This window comes from Trichomycterus rosablanca, chromosome 13 (genome assembly GCF_030014385.1).
Source record: "Trichomycterus rosablanca isolate fTriRos1 chromosome 13, fTriRos1.hap1, whole genome shotgun sequence".
Lineage (NCBI taxonomy): Eukaryota > Metazoa > Chordata > Actinopteri > Siluriformes > Trichomycteridae > Trichomycterus > Trichomycterus rosablanca.
Window position 1 is genome coordinate 3,831,692 of NC_086000.1, and position 17,197 is coordinate 3,848,888.

The following is a 17,197-nucleotide window of genomic DNA, read 5'->3' on the forward strand; positions in this document are numbered from 1 at the left end:
ATAAAACGAGCTTCGGTGCCGTTGCTTTACTTTGTAAACAAAACCACGTGATTCAGAAAACCGAAGAAAGCCGAACGCAGCGACGCTAAAGATCGTCGGGTGTCGGGTTGCCATGGATACGACAACATTGGCTGCTGGAGAAGGCTATAACTTAGCATGCGCTTTTAAACTAAATATACACTATATATAAACTATTAATAAGCCATTTAATAATAATTAAACCAACTTTATGTATGTTTATATACAATAATACGAAATACAGTACAGTAAAGGTCATTTTTACCGTCTTAAAAGTTATTTAATCGGCACCCTGTGGAATAGCTTAGTAGTTCTGTGTGTAAACCAGTATGGAGTTCGGAACCAAACTAAAAGAACTTGAAATGACTACAGAGGAGGTAGAACGTTTAAGTAAAGCCCTAAAGGATGAAAAATTTCGTGAGATGCTACATGAATATGCTGAGGAGATTTCAAACCCTGAAAACAAGAGGAAATATGAGGAGGAAATCGCCCAGCTTGAGCAGGAGAGGGGCATGGAGGTCAAATTTATCCACCCCAAACCCCATCATGTGCTAAAGACCAGTGTAGATGGGAAAGAGAAGTGTTTCATCAACATCTGCTCCAATACTTTGATTAACAAACCAACCTGTGTACCCAGAAGAGCTGAAAACGGCCAGGTTGGGCAGCAGTGGTCACTGCCTTACAGCCTAACACCTGGAAGACCGGACAGGGACAACAAGGGAAAGAAGTGCACCATATATGATGTCGTTTTTCATCCGGACACACTTCACATAGCAGGCAAGGACCCGAGATTTATGAAACTCGTCAACGACACGGCCGTACAAGGGGTGGAGGATGCCTTCAACGTTAAACTGGACAAAGCCAACACCAAGTTCTTAAAAATGCAATACAAAGGCGTACCTCATGCCGCTGTGATTCGAAAGCCAATCCCTGGTCACTGCGGTAACTCTCCTGAAGACACTTTTCCAATACCTTACCCAGAAACTGTGCACAATGAAAATCCCAGCCTGCCCACAGTGCCTATGCAAGCTGATCCAAGCACTACCAAAGATTCTTCATTGCCCACGCAACCAAACTACACCATCAAATACAGATCAATGGTGGACCTTCAGGACTATCGAAGCACCAGAGACTCTGCTCCAAGTCCACGCCCGAAAGAGATAATCATTACTATAGACCTGCCACTTCTTAAGTCAGCAGCGGATGTTGACCTAGACGTGACTGAGAAAACTCTCACCCTGGAGTCACGAAAGCCAGCCTACAAACTGGAACTGGAGTTGTCCTATCCTGTGGACGATGACCGAGGAGACGCCAAGTTTAACAAGGCTAAAAAACAGCTTACCATCACACTACCTGTTAAGCCATCTAAGGAGCCATTTCCTTGTAGTCCATGGGGAAATCTACTTGACAATGAAACAGAGAGTGCAGATAAAGCTGACGAAATTGTATACAAAGAAGAACTGGTCAAAGAACAAGTACAGCTTTTTGGGGACATGCCTGTCCACGGAGAACCAGAGTCTCAGATCTCTTCTGTTGAGGTCAAAAATCGTGCGATGGACTTTGAACTTAACCCTGAGCCCTCAAGTTTAATTAGAACAGACGCACCGGATGAGCTGAAGATCTCTGCTTACAGTTGTGAAGCACAGCCTTTAGTAGACAGGATGGTTCAGGCAGCAAAGGGGCTTCAATTCTGTTCTAGTGAGGTCAAAAGCAAAACGGACACCGAAGCCGACTCAGATAAACAGAACGAGCAGAAGATCTCAGTTATCAGTTGCGATGGACAGGCTTTGGACGATGGTCCTGCTCATGAAGAAAGTGAGCTTAAGTTTTCTCGCAAAGAGGTCGACTGCTGTAAAACAGACTTTGCATCTAATCCTGATGTCTTAATGTCAGCTGAAACTGATAAAACTCTTACATGTGAAAGAACCAACGATGATACACCAGGACCAAAGTCCAAGACCATGAATGGGCCAGAAATCGGTGCAGACGTCTGTTGTGTGTCCTGTGAGCATCAAACCAAGACGGAGACGGAAAACTGTACAACAGAAGATTGCATTTTAAAAGACGAGGTAAGAGGCGTGCAGTTGCCACTGAATTTAAAAAAAATGTAAGCCCTTTTTTATGTTAGATTCTAGTTTCCGGAATAGGTGAATGTGTGTGTGTGTGTGTGTCTGCCCTGCGATGGACTGGCGCTCTGTCCAGGGTGTTACTGTGTGCCTTGTGCCCATTGAAATGCTGGGATAGGCTCCAGCAACCCTAGGTGGATAAGCGAGTTGGTTAAGAGAGCGAGTGAGTGAGTGAGTAATGTGGATATTAAGTTGCCACATTACAGGTCATTTTTACCCCATTTAAAACAGTAATGTCATTTTTAAGATGATCTTACACAAGAAGTACTCTGCAAGTGTAAGATCTTCATTAATGTGGACGTTTCCCTTAATAATAATAATAGCTTATTACATAAGTACGATCATCTTGAACTTCTTTTGCAGGAGGTCCATGGCTCAGACGTTGAATCCACAGAACAATCTGATGTGGCACCTGTAATATCAAAAAATGGCACACAGCATCATCCTACACACGAAACAGAGAACTTGGCACAACCTGAGATCAGTGTCGCAGAGCAGCGAGGACAGGAAGTCGTGCCACCGGGGGACGATGCAAATGAGCCGTCCGGTCTATCCTGCTGCGAGGTGGAACTTACAGCTGTCAACAGTGGGCCGATCGAAGCCGATTCTACTCTACAGACCCGCCCTGTGGAGACTGAAGCATTAGCAGAAAATGAACATGTACATTATACACCAGGACACAAAGACATTAAAAGTGCAGCTCGTCAGGAACAGGTGGATAAAATTCAGTCTTCCGAGCAGAGTATAAATATGCCCGTCATCCTGAGAGAGAAAACCAGTGATGGTAGTGAGGTGGTCATTAGTGATCACACTACCACTGCTGCCCTCTCCTTCCAGAACTCGCTTTGGTTTGAGCTTGACTAACAACACAGCAATAGAAATCTGTAGAAGATATAGTTAAAGTCAAAAGTTTACATACACTTTTATGGGCACAGAGAAGTCACCAGATATCACCAATCATAACTTACTTAAAGAGATGACAAGTCATGCCACAAAGGTAAAAGACATTATAAAACCTTTTACACTAGCAAATCATATTCATACATACCGGTCAGCTGGGCACCCTCTAGCAGGCATATGCAGCAGACAAATTGGCCTCCAGTCTGCTAGGGTGGGAAATGACCGGATTTAAGAGAGGGGTGGGCTGTGAAAGGAGCCTGGCTGCCCAGGGCGCTTGCACAGTGGAGGTCGGGGCGTAGCTCTCCGTGCACAAATCCACCAAGGTGTGGGTGTATAAGAAGGGATCGGTAGACTGCGCACACATCAGAGGGAATGTGCGTCAGTCAAGTCACCCCCCTCCTAGAGCACCAATAGGGGTCCCCAGCAGCAGACTGACTACACTGAATTGGGAGAAAAATGGGGTAAAATGCACAATAAAACACAATAAAAGAGCGCTTGGGTGGCGCGAATCACTGATCTGGCTGAGTGAGCATCCACACAAACGCAATCAGCCGTGTTTGAGAAGGGGAAGATCAGAATGGGAATCTCTTACTGCTGTCGCTGCGATACGAGACCTCCAGGACTGGCACGTTGGGGCCGAGTCTCCATACTCGATAACACTGTGTGGGAACCCGACACTGCCAGGTGCTAAAAAGTGGCCGCAGATCGGACATGTGTCGGAGGAAGCACTGATCTGGCGCTCCTCGATCAGATTAGGGGTCGCGCCAGCAGCAGCGGATTCACAACTGGAAAAATCCAGAATGGAGAAAAAGTCAAACTATGTGAAGCTTATTTTTTTTTTTTACTAAAAAATGTATTCCAGTCAGTCCCCGGCTTAAAATTTGCTTACAAGCGTTTGTAAACTTTTGACTAAGTGTGGGTGGAGTAGGTCAGTTCCAGTTAATCATTTTGTTTGTTTAATGTCTGAATTGTATCACACAATTTTAAACACATACATTTACAAACGCCAAACGCCTCTCTGGTCGACCAGGTGAATGTTAGTCCAGTGATGCTCTCTAATTCACAAACTAGGATTAAACTGTGTGAGTAAAGTACATTTTTATTTATTTTATAATACATTAAGCCCAGAGCAAAATAACAAAATTGACAAACACAGAACAGACACATTTAAAAAACTCTTAATGTAGAACATCATTCCACCTTAAAATTGAGTGTGATTTAGTTTTCAGCACCTTTACTGTGGGTTTTTATCAGTGTGAAGTTAATAAAAAAAAAAAAAAAAACATGCATTAATGAAGCATTAATGAGTGAACACTGCTGTTATTGTACCAGTGCCAACAGAATCAAAAGTATTTGGCCATTCTGTCAATCATCCTCATCTCAAGCCTCTCTGCACGCAGCCGTCCAGGAACTGGCAGTAACACGTGAGCGAGCAGAAATAGCGCTGGATGGGAGCCTCCGTGCCCCCCATGTCATCCACCAGCACCACGGTGAGAGAGACGAGGTGCAGGTTCATGCTCACCGCCGTCTGGATGTACAAGTTCACGCAGGTGCGGCCGCAGTCGCACGCCTTCGCCAGTTCCAGCTCGTCGCACAGGTGGAAGGGAATGAGATGAGGTCCGTAGGGGATTCTATGAAATGCGATGGAACGAACGAGAAAGAGCATCAGTTTTCGCCTGACTAACACAAGCACACAGAACGACATGGCAAGGCTTTACTACAGACTTTAAAATATGTATTCTTTATTTGGTGAGGTGTGAATACCAAACACTATACATTAAAAAATTGCAGAAGAGTTTAAAACACAGTGGTCTTACCTGTGGTTGAGTACAGCTCTGGAGCCCAGCTCCTGCAGTGTGAGGGGGAACGTGAGCTGGATGCTGTGGTCCAGCGGATTAGGCTGAGCGAACGGGTTCCCGAACAGGTCCAAGTTCTCCAGCGACAGCTTGCGAAAGTCTCCGGGCAGCACCGACAGCTGATTATGGGCAGCGGAAAGGAAACGCAGCTTGTTGAGCCGGCCGACGTGAAACGGCAGCTTCACAAGCTTGTTGTGGTCCACTTTAAGGGTCACCAGCTCGTGCAGCTTGCAAAAGCAAGCGGGCAGCAGCTGTAAGCGGTTCTGACTCAGGTCCAGATGCTGCAGAGATTTCTGCAGCGTTGACTGGCAGAGCGCTTCACTAAAACTCTCCAAGTGGTTGTTGTGGAGTACGAGTTCGGCCAGGCAGCCGAGGTCGCCGATGGTAGCCGGGAGCTTCTTGATGTGGTTGTTGCTGAGGTCGAGTATCCGGAGCGATTTCAGAGTCAGCATGCGCATGTCCACCCGGGAGAGCTTGCAGTAAGAGACCTGCAGCTGCTCCAGGGAATACGGGAAGCTGGACGTGAGGGGGTAGTCCTTTTTGGACGTAATGGTGAGCTTCTTTTTGGGTTTCTCCACGTCTCTGGCACGGACTGGGGTCAGGGTAGAGAGGGTGAGGCTGTCCGTGTCGCCTCCCTGGTGTGCCAGCCGAGCAGCTGAGAGGAAGTTTTTCAAGCTGTTGGCATCAGCCTGAAATAAATGCAGTGACGAGAAAAACTGATTAATAAATCCAGATCTTCCTTAAGTATGTGTGTATTATATTATATAAAATAGAAAAATAAATATAATTGCTTATTGATCACTTAATCAGCCCTCTAGAGAAAACTGCTGTCACAACTGGTGCAGTACAGAACACACGTCACTTCTACAAGACTCATGTCAGACTACTGTTCCCAAAAAGAACAAAGATTTGCACCTATGGTAGCAGCAAGGCTTTTAAACATGCCCAAAATATTGAACACATGTGCAAGTGTAAAGCGAACAACTGTCCATTCGCAGTACACATGCCAACGGCGTTACCTTGCTCATGCAGACATCCACAGCAGGTTCTTTGAGTCGAACCGTAGCTTTCCCTTCTTCTACGAAGCCTGTGAAGAACTTCTCTATATTCTCCTTTAGCTTTTCAGGCAGAGAGAAACAGAAAACAGAAAATAGTTATTCAAATGAATATGAAATTAATCATTACCGATCTGTGCAAACATGCATGGTTTTGAATGTTCAGATTATATTTAGTGTATGTCATAGTTAATATATATATATATCTCTGAAACGGCATTTTAATTTTATACACACAAAGTCTAGGGATGCACCATCATCATCATCATCATCATCACTGAATTAATTTCACTCCAGTGACCACTTTTTAGTTACAAGTGCACCCACCACAAGGGTTTAGATACATCATGGCAAACTCTAGGCCTCATGAATCCAGCCAACAGCGTACTTGGTCAAAAACTAAACACTAAAGTAGACAAGTAGACCCTAAGATTCAAGCCATTTAGCACAGGCAGTCTGTCCTGTTTTTATTGGTGAGTGGTAAAGATTAAAGTGAAGAGAATGGTTCTTGGGAGCAGGCTGAAAGTAAACAAGCCGGTCAGTTCAACCTTATTTACAGTAGTGAGATCAGCTAGATTTTGATCTAAGCACCTGTAACAAAACCTTTACATTGGAACCAAGTTTTCAGTCTTCAGAGTTATTATATTGTGTAGAAATAACAAGCAAAAGAAGAGAAATATATTGTTATAGTTATAAATATATACATTATATCGATTATGAGTATATTTATAGACAATATAACCCATAAATTGCCTATGAATATACCCATAATCGATATAATGTATATATTTATAACTACAACATTATCTTTATTCCTACAGTTATACTTATCTGTATATATTGTTTATAAGAATAGATACACTACTGCTTCTATTATTAATGTACCAGATGCACAATTTGCACATACGTTTTTGCATACCATATATTTTATATATGCACGTTGTACAGTTGCTATAACTTACTTACTTTATTTGTATTCGTTTTTCTTCTTTTGCTTGTTAAACTAACAATAATTTCACTCTATCTATCTGTCTGTCTGTCTGGAAATGTGTCCATGTGCTTATGCTCATTTTAGCCTGTGAAATCACTGTCAAAGTGATACAACTAAACAGCTCTGACCCTAAACTAATAGCCCATCAGTATCGATCTGATGATTAGAACACTAACCTTGTACTTGGATCCAGATCTGTCTTTGGCTGTGCAGATCAGTAAGTAAACATTGGTACGCTGGCTTGTTTTGTCCACATGTTTACCGATAGACAGCACAGCTCTGCATCCTCTGCCTTTATTCCTCATGCCAAATGTAGGCAGCATCCGATTAATCACTTCCACATCGCACTGCAACTTCATCGCTGATCCGATTAATCGAACAACACAAGCAAGGAACAACCGGTGCTGCACAGAGGGACTAATAAGCCTAATGAATCACTTTCGGCCAGATAATGACATTTAATTAGTTCATAAATCCACTGAGAATATTTACAAATACTGTTTATAACAGAAAGCTGCTAAATGAAGTGACTTTAACCGACATGAATCATAAACACCACAGGAACAGCAGCTGCTAGCCTTCCTGAAGCCTGGAGTTAGCAAACAACACTAGCATCGTCCAACAAAACGCTTGTTTTCCCTTTAACATGAAGCCTTTATCTTCTAAATTCTGACATATTTGTAGCCTTAATTTCTTCCGGGAAACAAATTTTAGGTGAAATAAGCGCTGATGACACTATAGAGAAACGAGCTTCTCCACTGTTTACCAGAACAACTCTCCCGCGCTGAGCCCTGTCCATCTGCGCATGCGCAAAATAGCTTTACTGTTACTACACGCTATCAAAATAAGTTGTTGGGTTTTTTTATTCAACACAAAATTATTCAACACATTTAGGGTGTATATAGAATTTAAACAATTGAGCATATTTAAAAAAAAGCAATAAACTAAAATATACAGCTGTATATACACAGTAAGAACTGTGGCACTATATTACAATCTCATATTAAAATATTACAATCTGTCACTCACACACACACACACACACACACACACACACACACACACACACACACACACACACACACACAGAGAGAGAGAGTATTTTTACAAAGTATTTTTGCTAAAATACTTTTATTGTTTATTTTTATTTTATCTGTACTCACTTTTATTATTTATTGTTTTATTGTCATATATTGCTTCTTTTGTAATTCTGTTATTATCGTTGTAATGCTTTGGCAATATTGTATTTTTTTTTTTTACATTCATGCCAATAAAGCTACTTTGAATCTTGAATCTTGAGAGAGAGAGAGAGAGAGAGAGAGAGAGAGAGAGAGAGAGAGAGAGAGAGAGAGCAACGTGGATTGTTTTGTGGTAAAATGTTGTAGAAAGTTCTATAATGTCATTTAACTTACCCAAAAGTAAATTAACCCATAATAAGACCAATGTCCCAAGTAGCAGATCATAAAACTTTACTTACATCAATTTAATAAGTTTACTGTAGATTTTCTGAATATTTGCTGGGTCAAATATATACACAACAGCTATTTAATGTAGTGATATGGAAAACAAGAGATCTGCTTCTGCAGACAGAGTTTTCTGTAAATCTGCTTGGTCAAAATATTTCAATCATATACTGACAGAAAAAGAACTGCTGCAAAAATCATTGAAATACCCCAAAATGGAAGCGTAAGTAAACTTTCTATTTCAAGGGAATAAAGCAGTGACAAGACAAATAGAAAAATAAATCCAGATTTACAGTGTGTACGTGTGTATAATATTATATTAAATACAAATAAATGCAATGACAAGATAAATTGAAAAATAAATCCAGATTTATTAATAATATATAAAAATAAATTAAATGCAGTGACAAGAAAACTGATAAATAAATGCAGATTTACCATGTGTATGCGTGTTTAATATTATATAAAATTAAAATAAATGCAGTAACAAGAAAAATGGATGCATAAATCCAGATTCACCATGTGTACATGTGTATAATATTATATAAAATAAACATAAATCCAAATTTACCGTGTGTATGTGAGTAGAAATCTGAGTACTGAGGTCTGATGACTGAATTAATTAATAGTTTATTTATTAGTCATTTGGGCTTTAAATTTCATAAAACATATCAAATAAATGTATATAAACTTTTATAGTCATTACTGAATATTACAGCAAAAACCACCGGCTCTAATTTTGAGTCGGCTCATCACTTTGATTCAAGAGTCGACTCGTTCATGAACGGTTCGTCACATGTTGACATACCCTACCAACATGGCGACGTAAGATCTCTTCTTGCTAGCATTTGCAAAACATTGCGGTTTAAACTAATAAAGGAATAAATACATAGTAACACTAATTCACGTGAGTATTTTTGCATGAATAAATAATAATTCTGAGAGATGTTTGTAGTGACGACGTTAGCAAGATGATGTTTTGTTTGTGTTTAGCTGCTAATAGTAACAAACCTGTGTGTACATTGGTGTCTGTCTGCATTAACACACGATCATTTATTTCGAAAGTCGTTCTTTTTATGCATATCAGGCTTCTTCTGCACTGTGTGACAGGTTAAAGGAGAAAGTATTAAGTCACCACGAAATATCCCTACCTGTATAATCTGTAAGTATTGATGATGGTGGTGGTGGTGGTGATGTCTAGTATCCCTATAGCTGTTCAACTTAGTTGAGATTTTGCAGTTTTACAGGCCAAAGGGTTACAAACAAGGACTGGACTTGCAAGGGCTGTGTCAAAACCACTGCAGCAAAATGACCCCAACATTGATCCACCAGACCCCTTAATGTAGTAGGTCAAGCATTCAGGCTTGTACTGTTCTCTTGGCGTATGCCGTACAGGCACAGGCAGAGTTGTATCTCAAGACACAGTGAACCCACCTATGCTAACATCTCGCCATATAGTTTTAAGACTGGCATTACCATAAGCAGTTATTTTTTTATTCAGTGCTGGGAGAGATGGAGGAAGACAGAGACCTGCAGGTCCTCCAGGAAGTGGAGGAAGACGCTGAGGATGAAGAGGACAACGATGACGAGGCTTTTGACTGGGTTGCACAGGAAGGTGCAGGAGAGCTGGACCTGCCCGCTGAAGAAGAGGCTGATTCTGAGTTTATCTCGGACGCCCCAGCTGAGCGCAGCGGCCATGTGGCTGTGATGGACAGGAACTGCATGTATGTCTGGGGAGGGTATAAGGTGAGCACGTAGCCACTCACACTTTCCAACAGCATGCCAGTAGGTGAATTGCACTACTTTAGGTTCCCGCTGGATGTAAGGGAATGAATCTGATTCTATGTGATCAGTGGTTATACTTTCCAAACTGTACTCCCACCTTGCAACTTTCTCATTCATTTGAGGGACGTTGTAGCCTAGTGGGTTAAGGTACTAGACTAGTAATCAGAAGGTTGTCGGTTCAAGCTCCATCATTACCAGGTTGTTGTTGTTGTTGCAACCCTGACCAGGATGATGATGTTACTGAAGATATATATGTATAATTCTAACGCTGTAGGGCCAAAAGAATGTGGACACACCTACTGATTATTTACCACTAAATACACTAGCATTTAAAAGCCAGAAGTATGTGGACACCTGACCATTAGCTTGTTGGACATGCACATTAATATAAAGTTGTAACTAATGTGGCTAACGAGGGGTGTCCACATACTTTTGACCAATAGTTATAGAGTTGTTAGGTCAGGACAGGAAGGCTGACACTGTGCACAGCACCAGAAATACAGTAGTTACAACCTGTCACTATGATATGGCTTGTAAAACATCCAGTAAATATAAGTACTTGTCTGTGAAATACATGAACCTCTGTTCTACAGAACGCTGAAGCACCAGGCTTCTCCGATTTGTACCTGCCGAGGCATGAAATCTGGATATTCGACATGGAAACCAGAAGATGGTAAAAGCGCACCTGATATATTTTATACCTGTAAACAGACACACGAAAAGAAACCCGAAAATAATGACCTGTTGTTACACTCGTAGGAGAAGGCAGGTGTCGGGAGGGGACCTTCCTCAGCCGATGTCGGGAAGCTGCGGCGTATGCGTGGAGGGCGTTCTGTATCTCTTTGGAGGCCATCATGCTAGAGGGAATACTAACTGGGTAAGATACAGCGTCACCGCATTACGGTGGTTTGCGGGTAGGTTTGTTTCCATACAGGATACCGTACAGGATCCCAATCCACATTGTTCTGTAGATAAATATGACACATTAGGCAAAGTCATTTCTATTTTATATACTTTTTTAGTTCAGTGTTATAATGATGTGAGAAAATAAACAAAAAATACAAATGAACACAAAAGCAACACAGTCCCCTCTGGGCCCTTGCTTAAATTTACCAGAATCTGATTCTCAGTTGCTTCTAACGTGCTAAAACGACATTTGTACCATCTGTAATCAAACCAAAACCTTTGAGGCATTTTACATGAACACGCAGGTATTCTCGTGGCCCTGCTAAAATTTACCAGGATCCGATCTCCAGTTCATACATTTATTTTATTTAATTAAAGCAACTGATGGTTAAAAGCTCATAATGAACCTAGATTTCTGACCAACGTCTTCAAACCTTCCCACAGTAGCCTGACTAGTTTGGTAGACTAACCTGCTCGCCTTGTTTCGATTGTTGTGTTGCATTTTTCAGATTTATCGTCTCCCTCTGAGGGCCTCCAGCTTCTGCTGGGAGAGGATGAAGGACCTGAAGGGTTTGGCTCCGACGGCTAAAGACAAACTGGGATGCTGGGTATACAAGAACAGGTCTGTATGATGATTACACATCAATTGTTAATTGAGGCTTCAGTCATTTTACATAAGATACCAGTAAATAAAAATAAAATAAGAATCTAGCATTAACAGGATATACTAAACCAGGGTTTTTTTTATTTTTTAAGTGACCCACATTTTGTCCATGATTTTTACTCAGACAACACTACCAATGTATCAAAATGAAATATGGTTAATAAAAATAGTGACAATCTGGTCCAACTGTGGTTTATAAGATGTAACGTAAAGCCTCCACAAGGGGGCATTATGTGCCAGTTAAAATTCGTTTATTTATTATTTAATTACTACTATTTCTCTCTGCAACCCATGTTCTTGGCTAAAAACCAACCTGTACATATTAGATGGACTAAATAAGAAACAATAATGTCCCATGTCCACATGTAAGTAAAAGCGACCTTGAAGTTGAAGAATGGTTTATATGACATGATTATTGATTTTTCTTTATTATACAGGTTGGTGTTTTTTGGTGGATACGGCTACGTGGCACCGGCGGGCCATCGAGGAACGTTCGAATTAGACGAGAATTCGCTCATGGTGGGCGACTAAAGAGCTTTTAGTTTTATTTTAGTTCCGGAAATTGTAGCGAGATTTAAAACCGCGTTCTGTTCTAGGGTCACCACCAAGGACGAGGCTGGAACAACCACATTCACGTTCTCAACCTAGAAACGTCAACCTGGAGTCAACCAGACACAAAGGTGGCCAACGTTGATTACCTTGCTGAATAATCAAAATCCCAAGTGGGTGGCTCGGTGGGTAGCACTGTCGCCTCACGGCAAGAAGGTCCTGGGTTCGACTCCAAGGTGGAGCAGGATTCCCCGGGTCCTTTCTGTGTGGAGTTTGCATGTTCTCCTCGTGTCTGTGTGGGTTTCCTCCGACAGTCCAAAGACGTGCAAGTGAGGTGAACTGGAGATACAAAAACTGACTGTGGCTCCTGGAGGAAACCCACACAGACATGGGGAGAACATGCAAACTCGATTGACCTGGGAATCGAACCCAGGACCTTCTTCCAGGGAAACGTTCAATCGAATATTTTACTCTCCACAGGGAAACGGTCCTACCCCGCGGGCGGCTCACGCTTGTGCTACTCTGGGAAACAGAGGTTATGTTTTTGGAGGACGATATTTGGTGAGGACGATATTTTACTATTTATTATTTGGATATACGAGGGATCTTCAAAAAGTTTCCGCACTTTTATATTGTGGTTAGAAACGGTGAGGGTGGGAGGAGTAATAATCAGTCGTGTCTGAGAGAGCTTATAGTTCAGATTTAGCTCCATCTGATTTCCACTTTTTTGGACACTCAAAGAAGCTTTAAGGGAACTAATGTGATCATGTGATGATGATGTGAAAGCAGCGGTGCATCAGTGGCTGGAAGGTGACTGTAGAGAAGTGGTGTCATTTGTTTTTGAAATTCTTAATAAATAAAGTTTATATAAGTGCAGAATCTTCATGAAGATCTCTCGTATCTTAGTCATTTATGAATATTAATTTATATTTAATTTGGAGGACGATATGCATTAATACGGAGCACATCTCTCTGACAGGATCATCGTCTGAATGATCTGTACTACATCAACCTGGACACCTGGGAGTGGAGTGAAATGTGAGCTGGAACACATACACACGAAGTTCTCCGTTCCGTTTTGTTCAGTAATTCCATACGTTTATGTTGCCTGTTCTTTATTTATTGAGCCGTAGGTGTTGAATAAAGTGCTTATAGAAACACAACTCGGCACCGTGTAGATCAGGGTTTTCCAAACCCTGGAAAGGGTCGCGAGTCAAAAATTGGGTTGCAGAGAAAAATAATAATACATTAAAAACGCTTTCTTGTGGAGGGTTTATGTTGTACACCACAGTGGGCCGGGCCGGGCGCCTTTACGGACAATTACTGGCTCATCTGAAGGGTGGGAATGCCAGAGGGGACTTCTCATAACTAAAGCGGCTACGACCTCTGCTGACCGATTGATGCCGCCTGCTTTGACTGATTGAGACCGGGGATAATGGGGATCGGTGTGTGACTCTCAGTGCGCGATACAGATCTCCGTATGAACCCTCCATTTCCATTTGTGCCATTTAGCGGACACTTTTTATACAATATGAGCAATCGAGGCAAGCCGTAGCCTAGTGGTTAGGGTACTGGACTAGTAATCAAATGGTTGCTGGTTCAAGACTCACCACTGCCAAGTTGCTCAGGGCCTTGCTCAAGGGCCCTTAACCCTTAATTGCTCAGATTGTATACCGTCACAGTACTGTAAGTCACTTTGGATAAAGGTGTCTGCTAAATGCTGAAAATGTAAATGAGGGTTAGGGGCCTAACAGTGACAACTTGGCTGTAGTGAGGCTAGAACCGGCAACCTTCTAATTATTAGTCTGGTGCTTTAACCACTGAGCACCACTTGTGTATTGGTGCGGCCCTACTCAGTCAGGAGTGAAGGTCAGCAGCAGCAGAAGCAGAAGTAGCGATAATGTGATCGGATACTTGGATATGACTAAATTGGCCATTTTCCATTCAGTTTATCAAGTTTTACAGTGTTACTTTGTGGCATTAATGTTTAAGTCCTGGTTAGTGATGATAATGGGCGATGGGTCCAAATAAATAGGGCTAGTTTGAATGCACCCATGCAAGTTTTATGAATCAGAAACAGCTGGATCATAGATGTCACTGTCCACAGTCGAGTGAGCTCTACATTGCCATGGTTGTAGAGGCTGCGGTGACCCTGCTTCTGCATTTTTGGCCCATGTAATTAGCCGTGTATCTGTGCTTACTATAGTTTAGATGCCAATTTAGATGCAGGGGATTTTTTTTGCATGGGCGCCTCTGAGCCCATGGTGATATAAAGCTAGCTTGACTGTGGACAGAGTGGAACAAAGTGATTGATCGTTCTACTATTGATACCATTATTGTCATTGAATCAATTCCTAATCTGCTGTGTGTGAAGCTAAATTCATTCTGCACCCGTTTCCAGGTCTGTACCTCAGCACGGTCCGGTGGGCCGCTCCTGGCACTCCTTCGTCCCCGTGTCCTCCGACCACGTCTTCCTGTTCGGCGGCTTCACCACAAACAGAGAAACGCTGAGTGAGTATCAGGCGCCGCTGACTCTCGATACCGGTGTGTGTTCGCTACATCCTGAGTGTTTTTATTCCTGCAGGTGACGCCTGGCTGTACTGTGCGGCCACTAACGAGTGGAAGCAGGTCGACCACGGACACACGAGGAGTCCCAGGTGTGTGATCGCGTCCAGTCTGTTGAATAGACGCATATAGGAAAATGTGTATCGTTTACAGGTTACGTTCTGTTTCCATGTAGACTGTGGCACACGGCGTGCGCCGGTCCGGACGGGGAGGTCCTTGTGTTCGGAGGCTGCGCCAATAATCTTCTCTCCCATCAGCAAGCAGTGAGTCCTGTTTAGCTTTGGTGCATGTACAGTAATAAAAAAATATGTTTTTTACCATCACGGTTTTTACCAGCTATCAAGAAGGCTATCGAATATCGGACCTCGTCCCTCAGGCACGTCCCACAAGTTAAGTCTGTGTGGATGCCCAGCCAGGTCTACGACTGCTGAAATCAGACTTTCCACAGTGGGTTAGAAACCTCTACTGAGGCAGCTGCCCAGGTAGACAGTAGGCAGCAAGGCAGCTCACTAGGTTTTCGAACAGACCCTCTATGTGATCTTTTCAGCTAGAATAACAGCTATCAAAGAGGCAATCGCACATCGGACCTCGTCCCTTAGGCACGCCCCTCAAATTGTGTCTGTGTGGACGCCCAGCCAGGTCTACAAATGCTGAAATCAGACTCTCCACAGTGGGTTAGAATCCTCTACTGAGGCAGCTGCCCATGTAGGCAATAGGCAGCAAGGCAGCTCACTAGGTTTCTAAACAGACCCTCTGTGTAATCTTTTCAGGTAGGATAACAGCTATAGAGAAGGCCATCGCATATCTGACCTTGTCCCTTAGGCACGCCCCTCAAATTGTGTCTGTGTGGACACCCATCCAGGTCTACGACTGCTGAAATCAGACTGAGTTTGATGTCTTATTAGAATCCTCTACTGAGGCAGCTGCCCAGGTAGGCAGTAGGCAGCAAGGCAGCTCACTAGGTTTGGTCTTTTCAGCTAGAATAACAGCTATCGAGGAGGCAATCGCATATCGGACCTTGTCCGACCCTCCGTCCCTCAAGCACGTCCCTCAAGTTGTGTCTGTGTGGACGCCCAGCCAGGTTGATGACTCTCCACAGTGGGTCAATAATGCTCCACCCAGGTGCCCAGCCTATTCAGTTTAAATAAAAAGTGGATTTTAACACATTACAATAAGGCTGAACAACAAAGTGATTCTGTAGTTTTAGCGTCCAATCAGAAATAAGTACCACAACACAACATTAAAACATCACAAATGAACGTGATTGGTTGAAGGTTACTTACCCAAAAAACTATGATGTTTTTGTCCTCTCAACAGTCGCACAGCAACGAGTTACTGATCTTCAGCGTTCAGCCCAAATCACTGCTCAGGTAAGAGTTCAGCACCAACCGCCATCACGATGCCACACTTACAACTCAAACTGTGGGAGGAAACCAGACCGTTCCACCTGGGAATCGAACCCAGGACCTTCTTGCTGTGAGGCGACAGTGCCGTGAATCGATCCTGTTGTTTGTTTCCTGTGTAGGTGCTGCATGGAGGCCGTTGTGCAGTACAGACAGCAGCTGGAGAGCATGTGGGACTGTCTGCCCAAACATCTGCTTCACATCGTCCACCAGAGAATCGGCACAGTTAACACCGAAGGCTCCTAGAAATCACGGACACGCGCGTGCGCTCTTCCCTGATTTAGTGGTGGACGGTGGAACGGCAGCTGGCGCTTATCCGCAGGGAGGCTTGCTTGAGGCGGGCAGAGCTCAGACGCACAGACTACGCACGGGTCAATTGGAGTCTGAGCGCTAGTTGGCTAAGCATCCTACATTCAATAATAAATAAAGTTGTTTATTTACTTGCTTTTTGGATCACTAGTTTACCCCTAAGTTAACCCCCCTTGTATACTAAATAGCCAAAAGTATTCGGACACCCGAACATGACCAAAAGGTATTAAAATAGCGACCTCTGTGGGATCCTTTCAGCTAGAACAGCAGCCACTCTTTTGAGAAGGCTTCTCACAAGGCTTTGAAGTGTGCCTGTGGGAATCTGTGCCCATTCAGTCACTCATATTGAACTAATTCCAGAGCTTTTCAGCCGGACTAGGGTCAGGGCTCAAACCAAGATTTTCTGCTGTACTGTGCGGCCACCAACGAGTGGAAGCAGGTCGACCATGGACACACGAGGAGTCCCAGGTGTTTGATCGTGTCCAGTCTGTTGAATTGACGCATATAGGAAAATGCGTACAGTTTACAGGTTAGTGCACAGGAAAGGGCCTTCCCTAAACTGTTGCTGCAAAGTTAAAATCATATATTTCATTTATATACTGGGTTA

The 17,197-nt window shown here is 43.0% G+C and overlaps 3 protein-coding genes across 6 annotated transcripts; 2 read left to right on the plus strand and 1 right to left on the minus strand.

The window, feature by feature from the left end:
* The first annotated feature begins 150 nt into the window (after positions 1 to 150).
* Positions 151 to 4,173, plus strand: dnaaf2 (dynein axonemal assembly factor 2). Its single transcript, XM_063007816.1, has 2 exons — positions 151 to 2,087; positions 2,508 to 4,173. The coding sequence occupies exons 1-2, from the start codon at positions 348 to 350 to the stop codon at positions 3,006 to 3,008; spliced, it is 2,241 nt and encodes a 746-aa protein (XP_062863886.1). The 5' UTR covers positions 151 to 347; the 3' UTR covers positions 3,009 to 4,173.
* lrr1 (leucine rich repeat protein 1) lies at positions 4,124 to 7,736 on the minus strand. 2 transcript variants are annotated; one of them, XM_063007821.1, is made up of 5 exons: positions 7,488 to 7,505; positions 7,123 to 7,363; positions 5,920 to 6,018; positions 4,862 to 5,589; positions 4,124 to 4,675 (listed from the first exon to the last, which is right to left on the minus strand). In XM_063007821.1, exons 2-5 carry the CDS (start codon positions 7,303 to 7,305, stop codon positions 4,420 to 4,422), a joined length of 1,266 nt encoding a protein of 421 aa, XP_062863891.1. In that variant the 5' UTR covers positions 7,306 to 7,363; positions 7,488 to 7,505; the 3' UTR covers positions 4,124 to 4,419. The 2 variants fall into 2 exon arrangements, with proteins under 2 accessions (XP_062863891.1, XP_062863890.1); XM_063007820.1 differs by having other exon boundaries at positions 7,123 to 7,736.
* Positions 7,737 to 9,198: 1,462 nt separating this feature from the next.
* klhdc2 (kelch domain containing 2) lies at positions 9,199 to 16,726 on the plus strand. Of its 3 annotated transcripts, none has more exons than XM_063007817.1 (14): positions 9,199 to 9,316; positions 9,911 to 10,155; positions 10,788 to 10,867; positions 10,954 to 11,071; positions 11,610 to 11,722; positions 12,202 to 12,283; positions 12,361 to 12,444; positions 12,794 to 12,874; positions 13,293 to 13,351; positions 14,715 to 14,824; positions 14,898 to 14,970; positions 15,054 to 15,141; positions 16,196 to 16,248; positions 16,404 to 16,726. In XM_063007817.1, exons 2-14 carry the CDS (start codon positions 9,922 to 9,924, stop codon positions 16,525 to 16,527), a joined length of 1,299 nt encoding a protein of 432 aa, XP_062863887.1. In that variant the 5' UTR covers positions 9,199 to 9,316; positions 9,911 to 9,921; the 3' UTR covers positions 16,528 to 16,726. The 3 variants fall into 3 exon arrangements, with proteins under 3 accessions (XP_062863887.1, XP_062863889.1, XP_062863888.1); XM_063007819.1 differs by lacking the exon at positions 9,199 to 9,316 and adding an exon at positions 9,555 to 9,571 and having other exon boundaries at positions 9,649 to 10,155; XM_063007818.1 differs by lacking the exon at positions 9,199 to 9,316 and having other exon boundaries at positions 9,589 to 10,155.
* The last annotated feature ends 471 nt before the right edge of the window (positions 16,727 to 17,197 follow it).

Coding starts and splice junctions, on each gene's coding strand:
- klhdc2 (XM_063007817.1), top strand. CDS start 9,922: ATGGAGGAAGACAGAGACCTGCAGGTCCTCCAGGAAGTGGAGGAAGAC. Junction 11,072..11,609: donor CTAGAGGGAATACTAACTGG/GTAAGATACAGC, acceptor TGCATTTTTCAG/ATTTATCGTCTCCCTCTGAG. Junction 12,875..13,292: donor TTTTTGGAGGACGATATTTG/GTGAGGACGATA, acceptor TCTCTCTGACAG/GATCATCGTCTGAATGATCT.
- lrr1 (XM_063007820.1), bottom strand. CDS start 7,305: ATGAAGTTGCAGTGCGATGTGGAAGTGATTAATCGGATGCTGCCTACA. Junction 6,019..7,122: donor GATCTGGATCCAAGTACAAG/GTTAGTGTTCTA, acceptor CTGCCTGAAAAG/CTAAAGGAGAATATAGAGAA. Junction 5,590..5,919: donor TGGATGTCTGCATGAGCAAG/GTAACGCCGTTG, acceptor CATTTATTTCAG/GCTGATGCCAACAGCTTGAA.
- dnaaf2 (XM_063007816.1), top strand. CDS start 348: ATGGAGTTCGGAACCAAACTAAAAGAACTTGAAATGACTACAGAGGAG. Junction 2,088..2,507: donor ATTGCATTTTAAAAGACGAG/GTAAGAGGCGTG, acceptor CTTCTTTTGCAG/GAGGTCCATGGCTCAGACGT.